The 13,599-nt window shown below is 38.3% G+C and overlaps 1 protein-coding gene across 2 annotated transcripts; it reads right to left on the reverse strand.

The window, feature by feature from the left end:
• Positions 1-1,207: 1,207 nt before the first annotated feature.
• On the reverse strand, positions 1,208-13,599 carry LOC108274367 (legumain). Of its 2 annotated transcripts, none has more exons than XM_053685197.1 (14): positions 13,453-13,599; positions 13,116-13,240; positions 12,202-12,299; positions 11,094-11,175; positions 10,924-11,009; positions 10,250-10,325; positions 10,036-10,098; positions 9,559-9,625; positions 9,335-9,453; positions 8,517-8,630; positions 8,044-8,253; positions 7,161-7,325; positions 1,819-1,886; positions 1,208-1,733 (listed from the first exon to the last, which is right to left on the reverse strand). In XM_053685197.1, exons 2-14 carry the CDS (start codon positions 13,185-13,187, stop codon positions 1,688-1,690), a joined length of 1,266 nt encoding a protein of 421 aa, XP_053541172.1. In that variant the 5' UTR covers positions 13,188-13,240; positions 13,453-13,599; the 3' UTR covers positions 1,208-1,687. The 2 variants fall into 2 exon arrangements, with proteins under 2 accessions (XP_053541172.1, XP_053541171.1); XM_053685196.1 differs by lacking the exons at positions 1,208-1,733; positions 1,819-1,886 and adding exons at positions 5,483-6,007; positions 6,093-6,160.

The following is a 13,599-nucleotide window of genomic DNA, read 5'->3' on the forward strand; positions in this document are numbered from 1 at the left end:
GGTTAAAAAAGAGCTCATCTACATTACTATTATGTTCTAAAAAAAGGGCTATTCCACTTACTATTAGCTAAAAAAACAGGGCTTTTCAACTCACCAATAGATTCTAAAACAGGGTATTTCAATTTACCATTAGCTTCAAAAGTGGAGAGACAAAACAATTTAGCGTGACCTTGGTCTTACTGTTATCTCGCGGGGGGCAGCTTGACTCAGCTACCCTTATAAATGGCTCCTCATGGTTTTCTCTTAAAATTAAGGCCTTCCTTGCGAGACAAGAATCTTCACCATCTGAATTATGAGTAAGTTACATTTTTCTGTATTTCTAGTTTATAATTTATTTTCATATTTGCTCTATATCTCTATTTTATATATAGTTATACTGCTTGAAAAACGGTTTACTGTACTTCCTACTTCATAATATCATTATATTACCCTTCTACTGTCCTACATATCCTACTATTCTGTATTTTATAAAGAGTTTTCTATTATTATAAGATATTACCCTTATAATATCTTAATACTCCTTTTTATTATTCTTATAAAGTTATAATGTTATGTGTGAGTGTGTGTGTGTGTGTGTGTGTGTGTGTGTGTGTGTGTGTGTGTGTTATGTCTACATGCCCGCCCTTGACTGTGCGAGAGTGTGTGTGTGTGTGTTAGCACTCCTCAGCTCTTATACTTCTTTTTGACTCTTCGACTAGTAAACCATAGTGTAGTACTCTTAAAGATCTTTAAAGTGTAAATCCAATTTGTCAATATCCGCCTAATACCGCTTCTGTGTGTCTTGGTGCCCGTCTTTTCTTCTTCTCCCCTTTACTGGATACTAGGTCTCCCTCATGTTTATTTTATGACATTTTTATCCACAACAATTTCCATTTCAGCTGAGCAAGCATTTCAACAACACTTCAGCCCTTCCTCTGAGTCATCCTCTCTTCATGAAGTTCCCCTTGGATTTCCCCTTGTCTATCTCTGTGCACATGGAGATAATGACTCAGGACTCAGGGATCTGTGTAGAGACTCTGCTGTAAAGCAAAGGTCATTGAACTGCACTCCAACTAAGATGTTTTGTTCCGTCCCACCTCCTGGCTCTTCGGTACTTTTATGTGGATTTGTCATCATGAACCCTGTGTGTGAGAGGTGTGCGTTTGAGACCCAACAATAATATGCAACACAATTCCATAAACCACTGCATAAATAAAAACATCCTTCCTTGTGAACACTTTTATACTCTTTATTCCTGAATGTGGTTATAGTTACAGTAGAAAATCACAATTACAAACATGATTTACTACCGTCATACGAGTACATCTAAAACTAATTCTATTTTAATAATGATTCATGAAAAGTGATTGTTTTAAAAAGTCCCCTTTGTTTAAAATAGAACAAAAAAAAGAAATAAAAGTGAAGGATTGTGACCTGTACTCTATGTACATGTTGTCATCACTTTTTGGAGGGAGCATAAAACAAGTATTTAATCTCATTATGAATAAAATATATAGTAACAGTAACATGTTCCCGACTATCCAATTAAATCAGAGTGTTAAAAAAGATACACTTAACTCAATACATGCTTCTTATAAACAAAAGACATTTTATATGACTGCATATATAGAACGCTGAGCCAATCACAATGAAGCGTTTGAGAAGAATGAAATCTGCTGTCGCTCCGTAGCTTTGCTTGTGTTTTTCTTTAGAACTGAATCCGCTGACCGACATAGTCAATGGCTGCAGTGATGCTGATGGAGACAAAGAAAGAAATCATGAACGACTGGAAATATTTCATTCAAATAAATTACTGAGGAACTGAAACCCATCACATACCTCCTAACCTCCAGACCGCACTCACACAGATTCACTAAAACCTGCAGGTGTGAACAGGTGAAAACAAACTGCAGAGAGAGAGAGAGAGAAAGAGAGAGAGAGAGGGAGAGAGAGAGCGAGAGAGAGAGAGAGCGAGAGAGAGAGAGAGAGAGCAATAGAGAGCAATAGAGAGAGTGAGAGAGAGAGGGAGAGAGAGTGAGAGAGAGAGAGTGAGAGAGGGAGGGAGAGAGAGAGAGAGTGAGAGAGAGAGAGAGAGTGAGAGAGAGTGAGAGAGAAAGAGAGTGAGAGAGAGAGAAAGAGAGAGAAAGAGAGTGAGAGAGAGAGAAAGAGAGAGAGAGAGAGAGAGCTAGCTGATGCACCCTGTTATTACTGGGTTTATTTTGTGAGGTACTAATTCTGTAGTTATTTGTGTAAGTAACTTGACGAGGGTTACTATGCCGACGCTAGCGTCTTGACCACGTCATCATACTGTGCACTGGACCTCTGCTCTAGCTGTGTGCAAATTAGGTAAATGTCAGTAGCGTGGATTTTCCCCCATATTTAGGTGGTATAGCATTTATGCTATGTGTGGATTATTTAATGGACATGCTTATGATTATATTTAGCCAATTAGGCTTGAAGTTGCTTCCTTTTCTTAGTTTGGTGTTAATAGTATGTGTGTGTGTGTGGGGGGGGGGGGGGGTGTCTGCTGGAGAGCTGCAGGAGAGATTATTTCACACAGTTGGATTGGGAATGTCTGGGGGTTCTTTCCCTTTTTTTTCTCAATCTTTTTTTTGTTTGTTTGTTACTAGTCAAACTGTGGTTCTGGGTGGGGCAGGGTAGGTTGGGTAGGCAACATGACATGTCAGTCTCCTTGAACTGTTTTCACCAAAGTGAAAACCTGTGATAGCTCCTGTTCGCACTCGACACCCAAAGGCTCTCCTGGACCAAATGTAATGACTATGTAACTGATGATGTATTTATGTATGTAACTATGATGTATTTATTTGTTTATTTATTTATTTATTGATCAACCTTCAGCCTAACTTCAAAAAGAGAAAAGAACTATTTAATAGAGATTGTATTTTTATATCTTCTTAAACCTGCATCAGTGATTAATTTTTTTTTGTGAGTAACATTACAGAGCTCCCCTTGTTCTGATAATAAATTAAGGGGTGGTGTAGTCTGCGCATGCTAGGGGGGTACAACAGTAGAAAAGTGTAAATATGTCCATTCTTACCTGCTTCTCTCCTGTGACTGCGTCAGCACTCGGTTAGTTTGAGTTTGTGTATAGATAAGGAGCATCAGAGCTTTTATCATTAGCATGCTTCCACTTTCAGTTTTCATCTTCTGAGTCATCAAGAGGGTTTCAGGAAAACAGTCCAGTCACAGTGCTCCTCATACACAAACAGGTCAATCATGCGATATGCGATATATCACACTGAACCACCACAAAAAGGCTAACTACTGTTTATGCATTAACATAAATCAGGCAGCTCATTCCTGATTGGCTAATACAGTCACTTCTGATTTTTTGACCAAAATATAATATATTTAACTCATTTGTTTTATTGGCTTCTCTTTGTCTACGTTCAGGATCCTGTGTGAAAATCTGATGAGGTTTTACCTCCTATTTACACAGATATACAGTATAGAAAACTCTAAAGGGTTCACAAACTTCTGAGCATCACTGTATGGCAAATACAATTGATATAATTGTGTGACTAAGAGTGATAATTAAACAACAAAAAAACAACAAAATATTAGAAATTTTGTTTAGCATTTCCCATGTTGAACAGCGAGCCACATGCTGATGCGGAGTCTATCTGTCCTGCCAGTCTGCTTTTACTCAGATGAAGACGTAGGAAGATAATGAGTGGTGCTGAAAGGAGCTGAACACTGCTGGAAGTTAGCGTGTTTCCGTGCAGCAGTGACGGCGTGCGTATGTTTATTGTACGAAAATGGTTTCTAATCTTTAGATGGGGTCATGATGAGACACTGGACTGTGAGGCCACCTTTTGGAGACTACAATGTAATCAGATCAGAGGGTAATACTTCTGTGTCCTCTCTTTCTGGAGTAAACCCCTCTTTTGGAGATTTGGTGCACTTTTTGAAGCGCTAGTGTGACATTTGCTGTTGTAGTAATAAACAGTCACTGACAGGAAATACTTTTATTGTGTGTAGTCCTTGAAAATGTGAAATCAGTGCTGGAAGTACTCATGGAAAGTCCTCGGTTTTCATTCTATAATGCGTGTATGAACCCTGTATAACAGGAGTGTCCAATCTTATCCGGAAAGGGCCGGTGTGGGAGCAGGTCTTCATTCCAATCAAACAGGAGCCACACCTGATCCCACCTGTTGAATCAGTGGAGCTTGGCTTTGAATATACTCTCTGCTTGGTTGGAATGAAAACCTGGATAAGATTGGACTCCCCTACTGTATAATGTATACGTGACAAATAAAGTTTTCTTCTGCGTTCCACTCTTGAGCATTTGTAGATTAATCACCAAATTGTCTCAGGACTCAGGACTCAGGACTCAGGGATCTGTGTAGAGACTCTGCTATAAAGCAAAGGTCATTGAACTGCACTCCAACTAAGATGTTTTGTTCCGTCCCACCTCCTGGCTCTTCGGTACTTTTATGTGGATTGATCATCATGAACCCTGTGTGTGAGAGGTGTGCGTTTGAGACCCAACCATAAAGTCAGGTCAGTTAAGGAGTTCGCAGGACAAGGAATGGCCACGGTCATGAACACGGAAGGAGCGTACTTGGCACTCGAACAGCGCTCGTCATCACCATTACCATGTAAATTATTCATTTGCTCATATTTTGGAAAATAGACCCAAAGATAGACTGGAGAATATCACGAGCAGGTTCATCCTATCGTCTTGTAGACTGCACTTATGCACATGAACTTGAAGTGAAGCATTTATAAGTGAATTTTTTATTATGTATTTAATATATCTGATATGTTTTGTCATTGGGTAACGAGAATAGGGGGAAAAAACACTTTTTATGTCGTTTCAGATGTTTTATAATCGATCAGAAAGGTTTCTCTGGGAGGAAATCAGCACCTCCAGGTCTGAGGCCATGGTTCTCACTTCATGTGAGAGGAGAGGCCTTACCCCTGGTGGAGGAGTTTCAGTGATGGATAAGGACACATGGATTGTGTTTTCTTTGTTGTTGTTGTTGTTATTGTTGTCACCTGAGGTTATATGTTTGTTTATAGACGTTAGTGAGGACCAAACAATTGTTATTTATGCCCTGATAAATAAAAACATAGAATTGAAGGAGGGTGTACTTTCTTTTTCACATGACTGTAGCTGGATTAAATGAGGCTCCTCCTTGACTTAATTACTTCTCTGTAATATGTTGAGGAGCACGATAACCTGGAAGCCAGGCTGAGGTGCTTTGGATGGGGCAGAATCAGGGATGGAGACCACGGGGCAGACCCAGGATCTGCTGGAGAGATTATTTCACACAGCTGGGTTGGGAATGTCTGGGGATCCCCCAGGAGGAGGAGCTGGAACCTTCTCAGCCTGATGCCACCACAAGCCCCAGAAGGAAAAGTGCAAAAAGGATGAATGCATGAATGAATGAATAAACCATCAAAGGATTTTCTTAGAAATTATTACAAATATGCAACACAATTCCATAAACCACTGCATAAATAAAAACATCCTTCCTTGTGAACACTTTTATACTCTTTATTCCAGAATGTGGTTATAGTTACAGTAGAAAATCACAATTACAAACATGATTTACTACCGTCATACGAGTACATCTAAAACTAATTCTATTTTAATAATGATTCATGAAAAGTGATTGTTTTAAAAAGTCCCCTTTGTTTAAAATAGAACAAAAAAAAGAAATAAAAGTGAAGGATTGTGACCTGTACTGTATGTACATGCTGTCATCACTTTTTGGAGGGAGCATAAAACAAGTATTTAATCTCATTATGAATAAAATATATAGTAACAGTAACATGTTCCCGACTATCCAATTAAATCAGAGTGTTAAAAAGATACACTTAACTCAATACATGCTTCTTATAAACAAAAGACATTTTATATGACTGCATATATAGAACGCTGAGCCAATCACAATGAAGCGTTTGAGAAGAATGAAATCTGCTGTCGCTCCGTAGCTTTGCTTGTGTTTTTCTTTAGAACTGAATCCGCTGACCGACATAGTCAATGGCTGCAGTGATGCTGATGGAGACAAAGAAAGAAATCATGAACGACTGGAAATATTTCATTCAAATAAATTACTGAGGAACTGAAACCCATCACATACCTCCTAACCTCCAGACCGCACTCACACAGATTCACTAAAACCTGCAGGTGTGAATGGGTGAAAACAAACTGCAGAGAGAGAGAGAGCGAGCGAGAGAGAGAGAGAGCGAGAGAGAGAGAGAGAGAGCAATAGAGAGCAATAGAGAGAGAGAGAGAGAGAGGGAGAGAGAGGGAGAGAGAGAGTGAGAGAGGGAGGGAGAGAGAGAGAGAGAGAGAGAGAGAGAGAGAGAGAGAGAGACAGAGAGAGAGGGAGAGAGAGAGAGCAATAGAGAGAGTGAGGGAGAGAGATCGAGAGGGAGAGAGCAAGGGAGAGCGCAAGAGAGAGAGAGAGGGAGAGAGAGAGGGATAGAGAGAGAGTGAGAGAGAGAGAGAGAGAGAGAGAGAGAGAGCGAGAGAGTGAGAGAGCGAGAGAGAGAGGGAGAGAGAGAGAAAGAGAGAGAAAGAGAGAGATTATTTACATAACAGCACTGTTGAATTCTGGATCCCGGTATAAAGACAGGCTGGTTTGTAGCTGCTATAGCGTAAGTGAGAACAGGAACTAACTTGTTTCCCAGACATTCCTTGACATTAAATACAACTATAAATGGATAAAAAGTATGAAAATTGTCATTCTTGGTCATTTGCTCTGGTATAAGAGGAATAAAACACTAGCGGGTGTGCTGTTATAGAAAAATAATCATCTTCAGGGTGCTAACAGTACCTCCACTTCATCACACCACCCTGTATTAGACTGTAATTATAACATTAACACACACACAGTGGTTTACGTCTTAGGTACATTTTAACGTCACTGATTAAACATACTTCATTTCTTGCTTATTGGAATAATGGCACTAATTCATGGTGTTGTGGAATAATAACTCACTCAATCCACCCAGTAAAACTTCACCTGAAGTCTGAAAGTGCTTCCAAAACACCATCAACTTGTTGGATCACACAGGAAACGCAGGACTATTGGATTTTATTCGATCTATTCGATCTTTGGAGGTTTTAAATAAATAAGCACGTACCCGCCGGAACCAACAAACTAAAACATGACTGAATGACTGAATAAATGAAAAAGAAGTACCGGCTCTTCATCCCAGTTGAAGACAGTTGTCCTAAAATGCTCGGCCACGGATTTGAGAGCGTACGTTCGAGTCACCTCGTGTTTTTCACTCAGAGCTCGTAAACCTCGATCGGATGTGCAGCGCTGAGCAATCTTCTGCACGGCCTTATCCATTGTACTCCGCTTCTACAGACGTGAAGATGATGATTAATCTATTGTGCAGTTTAAATGAGTATAAATAGGCAAAATACACATCTCGGGTGCGTTAGCTGTAGACTATGAGCCAGTCTTCAACTAAAACTAAAAGCCGCCTTTCTTTTTTTGCATTAAGCTTCATATCTGATGGCTGTAATGAAGAATATAACACACACACACTCCTGTGACTGTATATCCCGATGCACATGTCTTCTTTAAACACACACCTCTCCGTCCAGTCATCTTTTAACATTATGTTGTCATTTGGTTGTCCCTTCACTAATCAGATCATAAACGTTACATTACACGAATAAATACTTTTCTTTCTGACTTCTCTAGCTCCCTCTAGCTAATGAGCAGTGAATAATTTACATAAATGCATGTGATTGGATAAAATAAAACACTGTTGGTTTGGTTTATAAAACCAGAGAGTCACAGATCTATGATTAGCTCTTTTGTTGTTGTTTTTTATACGTTGATCGGCTCTGATGCAGTGTTTTCATTCTGTTGTTGGATCTGGACTGCAATTTGCCCCGTGCTATATGCTAATCATCCTAAAATGAGTATATCTTGAGATTATAGAGTAGATGAAGAGGATAATACTTCAAAGGAAAAGCTATAAATAAGTATGAGTACAGGTATAGGTGTGTATCGTAAACTGAATTGCATTTGGGGAAATAATGTAACGCACAGGAAGTGGTGCACTTACTCTCTTCAGATCATTATGTTCTCTTTCAAGAGCCTCTCTTCTTCTGGGGTTCCGTTCTTTTCTAATCCTGTTTTGTTGGATTAACAGCGGAACATTTGCGCTTTCTACGACATCGGTCACTTCAAAGTTGCGTGACTGGGATTTGTAAATCCTCCTGACGTCGCCAGAAGACTGTCCCAGAAATTCACTCAGGGGTAACTGGAGCATGAACTATAAAATATGTTTTAAATAAAAAATAATGTACACTGTGTAATATTTTTAGCGAATAACAAAATTAACTTTAAAGACCTTTTTATTGCTTAATAATGTTGATAAATACAACAACCTGTCCATTTAAAGCAATTATCATTCGTTATAATGCTATTGTCTGGGAAGGTTGACTTTTTTTTTTTTGTAGTTTGTTTAAATAGTATTATTAAATGCTTGAGTTAATTCCCTCAATTGACTAATATAATAATTTTCATTATACATACCATGTTCCCATAATGACAAGGTGTCTGACTCACTCCCCATTCTGCCACAGTCTCTCTGACTTTTTCTTTTATATAATGAAACTGTTCCTCCAGAGTGCTGAACCTGAGATTTTTCTATCAAGGAAACAGAAAAAGAGCAACAACCCCATTTGTTCATATAAAAAAGTGTTCAAATTCAGCTTCTTTTAGTATATCAACAAAACTGACCAAATTTAAGTAGGTAATCTTATGTAACATAACATAACTCTCAATTCCAGGTGATAACAGCACGTCCCCAAGTGTTTAATTCCTCTTATACCACAGCACTTTGTCAATGATTATCATTTTTACATTTATTAAACCGTGGCATAATTTTTTGGCACAACAGTTTAACGTTGTGAAACATTACATTATAGCAGCTATAAACAAGTCGAAGTTAATAAGACAAAAAAAACACAGCTTGTCATGTTACAGAGAAACCGCAAAGAAACTCGTTACTATAGAAACGATAACGTATCACAGCGAGCGCATTAATATAAACCTGTGATGTGCAGCTGCGCTACTGCCAGAGCTGCTGTTATAGAAAACTAATCAACACCTTCTGACCAATCAGAGTCCAGAATTCAGCAGCGCTGTGCTATAAATTTCTATAAATAAATGGACGTCATTCTTAAATAAATATATATATATAAATGATTTGTTTCTAAACGCTGTGGTATAAGAGGAGTAAAACACTTTAAATTATAAACTTCAGGGCGGTAACAGTAACTCCACTGTTGTTGATTATTTTACTGTAACATCAGCACACATGGTGTTTATTTCTTAAATAAAACACTAACTCTCTTGGTGTGGTTTAGCCAGTAAGCTGTGAAAATATCAGCGATATATGCGTTCCTTTTCTTGTCGAAGAAGCAAGCATATGAGCTCTCATCTGGCGTACTCGCCGCAACGGCATACGCTGAAACGACACGTGAGAGGTTTTGAAGACATATCAATATATTTTAATACATAGAAATACATAGAAATGTAAAAATATTCTCTTTTTTCATGAATAAGTTCTAACCGTTGCCTAATTGTGGCAGCGCGTCCAGCATTGATCCAGCATGGCACGCTTCCATGTAAATAACCATCTGCATGGGGAAAAAATGGCCAAACTCATTGACGTTTTGGAATATGAGTCTTAGATTTCCCCAAATAAAGTAAAAGCTGAGTTTTTCACACATTACCTTATATTTCTAGTAACATCACTAGTACAACGTATGAGCATGACTTTGCAAAGATTCATTGAAAGTTCAAGTTCATGAGGAGGATGCTATTTGTGAACATGTAGTGGTAATCAGTGTTCAGGGTAGTACAACGAGATAGCGGATCACATGACTGGGTTTGTGGTTATAAACTGTTTGGATGAGCATTCTGGGAAATGGAGTTGGCTTTGGTACGTGGAGCAGACACGAGCAGCGTTCGGTCCCCTTATTTCACCAAACGTGTCGATGGTGTTCACGATGAAGTTTCAGTCCTCATATTATTGTAATGTATCTACCTGTGAAAACTTGCCATTCCTGGACATCTCTCTCACTGTGTCGATGAGGTCATGTGCATAAAGCTGTAACAGACGACAAGTGATTAATACAATCGACTGTAAAGTTCATTATTATTGTATTGAAGAGCTCTTAATGGAACTTTGTTTCTGCGATTTTAAATTAAACCGCAGTTATATTTCAAAGACAGACATTACTAAAACTGACTGTACTTACTGTAGAATTAGGAAACTGAAAGACTCCGTGGCCTCCGTGGTCCGATAAGTAGATGAAGATAGAATCATTTGCACGACTGAAACAGAACATATATGGATAATAAATATCAGTGCGCAGCAATATTTCAGCAATATATTCATCTGCGTACAATTTCATCCGGATTTACTCTGTGTGATTTCAGCTGTGGTTTAATATTGTTCCTTATCACATAAACTGTGTTGTGAATTCTATAACAGACTGTGATAGGGTGTGTCTTCATGTCAGATTATACAGTGAAGACTCTCTAACGATAGACCTGCGAGTAGAGAACATTACTATGTTCTGCTATGTTCTGAAATCAGCTGGTGCAGAAACACACACATTCTTTACAGTGAGTTGGAGGTAGTATGGAGATTTTTTTTAAAGTCCCTTAGAACGTTTTGTTTTGCCGTTCTATTTGCTGACTATGTCGTCGGCTGTGTTTGGTCACAGTGAAACTACACTGGCTGCTGGTGACTGTCACGTTTATTGGTGCAACAACAATACAACTCGCACCAGCTCTCCTCCAGGTTTAGTATTCATTTTAAAATGTAAATGAAGTTTGGGACGGCTTGTAAAATGACCAGGTTTAAGTGTTCAGGAAGCAGAATAGTAGATTAGGATTCGAGAGTTGTTAAATAAGAGATGATTAATACCTTTTGATGACTTTTTTCCTTCCTCTTTTCCTGATAGCCCGTGAATCTCCACGCAGGACAGCCAGGAAGTTTTCAGCTGACACATGCTAGTAATAAATTCATCAACAGTTTAATTTCCACTTAATCTAATAAGGTTGTTTTTTTTTACTGTATGTCACAAAACACATTACCTGTCCAGTGTAGTCTTTTGGAACCCCATCGTAAACATCTGGACCTCTTGGTACATTGATTACGTTGCCAGGGAATGGATTTCTGAGAGAGAAAATATATATATATATATATATATATATATATATATATATATATATATATATATATATATATATATATATATATATATATAACATTAACTATTGGCAGCATATGTTGCTCCAAAATGTGTACATATCTTTCTGCATTAATGCTGCCCTCATGAGATGTGCAAGTTCCCCATGCCATGCGCACTGACACGCCCCCATACCATGACAGACGTTGCGTAGTAAAGCCTTAACTTGCATCTGTGGATGCAGCGGCGAATGGTGTCGAGTGACAAAGGTTTACCAAAGTATTCCCGAGCCCATGTCAGGATCTCATTACAGACTCATGACGGTTTTTAAGACAGTGACGTCTGAGGGATCGGAGATCACGCGCATTCAGAAGTGGTTTTTGGCCCCGCCCTTTACACACCGAGATTTGACCGGATTCCTTGAATGTTTTAATTATATTGTGCATGTAGAAGGTGAAACGTCCAAAATCCTACCGATTTGTCTTTGGGGAATGTTCTTCTCTAAGTGTTGGATTATTCTCTGACGCATCTGTTGGCAGATTGGCGAGACTCAGCTTTTTTTGGAGGCTCCTTATATATTATGATTAGACGATCGCCTCACCTGTTTCACATCACCATCTTATTTCAACTTCTCACATCGCTATTAGTCCTAAATTGCCCCTGTCCCAACTTTTTTGGAGCATTTTGCATGCATCAATTTTAAAATAAACGTTTATCTTTAAAAAAAAAACTATGCAGTTGATTAGATAAACATCAAATACCTCGTCTTTATACAAGTCAAAGTACGTTTACAAATCACTCCCTTTGATTTTATTAGCATTTTTCCATACTGTCCCAACTTTTTCGGAACTGCGGTTGTATATTGTTTTGAGAAAAATGGTGGACATGATAAGGACATGTGTCCTTATCATGGAAAATGGTGGACATTTTCAATGGTGAACAGGGGGAAAAAACATATAGAGTTTGAGAGAATTCTCATTCTGACCACAAACTTCTACATGACAGATACTCACTCTTCATTATAAGCGATATCATCATACATCATCACCACAATCTGTTCATCCGGAATCCCGTTCTGGCGCACGACCTGGTACGCGTGGCACACGTCGGCCTGTGAGAGAATGGAAGGACTTCGCTTTTACGCTGCACGGATTTAATGGTGTCTCTGTAACACTTTACAATAATAATACATGAATAGTTATGCATTAATACGTCAATTAATTAATATTTACTTAATTATGAACTAACTATGAGTTCTCCATCCATTTCTTTTCAAATCTACTGTAGTACTGTGGTGAGGGCCCGGGGCACTGCTCCTAATTATCCTTTATTCATATAGCAGATAATCTATCAGCATTTTTAAAAAAGTGTTCTATATAATGACTTTCCAATGCTTTAGTCTGGGTATGATGGAGAATGACGCAGAAAGGTTTGAGATTATTGGTGTTTATTATTAGTGCATCTGTCTACATTTGATAAGGAGGATCAATGTAAATTGGGAACGTCAAATTATATAAACGATTTGAAATTGTGCAGGTTTAATCCTTTATTCTTTCTTATAGAGCATGTTTGATTTAGTTTAACCTTACTCGTTAATTAATACACTACCTAACATACATGTACTAAGATGTACTTACTGTTAGGTGATCGTTGTTCACGCATGAATTCATAAGACTCGTTGTAGTCAGAGTTAACTCTTCATTGGTTTGTGATTAGCACATGGCTTAACTAATCATTAGTTCATATTTAAGTAAGTATTCATTCAAATATTAGTGCATGATTATTAATGTACTGTTATTGTAAAGTGCTACCCATGTCTCTCTGAAACATAAATAACCTACTAGTAAAGATTTGTTTACTATTTAGATTTAAAAAGCTGTACATACAGTACGTATTTTCATCAAGCCACTGTATTTAGTATTCTCACTTGGTGTCTGTAGTTCTCCCAGCCTGTAGATCCGGCTGCCAGGAGAACCCACTGTTTCCCGTTGCTGGCCATGTCAAGAGCAATGTTCCTTCCAAGTAGAAAAATATTCGGATAATTTTCTGTAACTGAGCGTTAAAAAAAAACAACCTATAAACATAACAAAAGGGCAGTTCACAGCTTTAATAATAACTCTACTACGTCTATCAGCTTCAAATGCTGTACACAACTAAACTAAATAAAACCTAGATCTATTTTATTAGTTTACTTCTTTTCATTCTAGAGACATTAATCCATTTCTTTCTCATTTCTAATCAAGTACAAATGTGTTGATTCTTACCTTTTCTCCCTCCTGTAACTGTCTTCTGCACTCAGTCACTTCAGTTACTCAGTGTCATGAACAGACACGTCACGAGTTTTTATCACCAGCTAACTTTCACTTTCGGTTCGCCTCAAGTCCATAAAGAGTTTCATGAGGAAATGGTCC

Source organism: Ictalurus punctatus, chromosome 13 (assembly GCF_001660625.3).
Source record: "Ictalurus punctatus breed USDA103 chromosome 13, Coco_2.0, whole genome shotgun sequence".
Classification (NCBI taxonomy): Eukaryota; Metazoa; Chordata; class Actinopteri; order Siluriformes; family Ictaluridae; genus Ictalurus; species Ictalurus punctatus.

Coding starts and splice junctions, on each gene's coding strand:
- LOC108274367 (XM_053685197.1), bottom strand. CDS start 13,187: ATGGCCAGCAACGGGAAACAGTGGGTTCTCCTGGCAGCCGGATCTACA. Junction 8,631..9,334: donor GGCTAAACCACACCAAGAGA/GTTAGTGTTTTA, acceptor TTTCCTTGATAG/AAAAATCTCAGGTTCAGCAC. Junction 1,887..7,160: donor TCAACTGGGATGAAGAGCCG/GTACTTCTTTTT, acceptor CTCTCTCTGCAG/TTTGTTTTCACCTGTTCACA.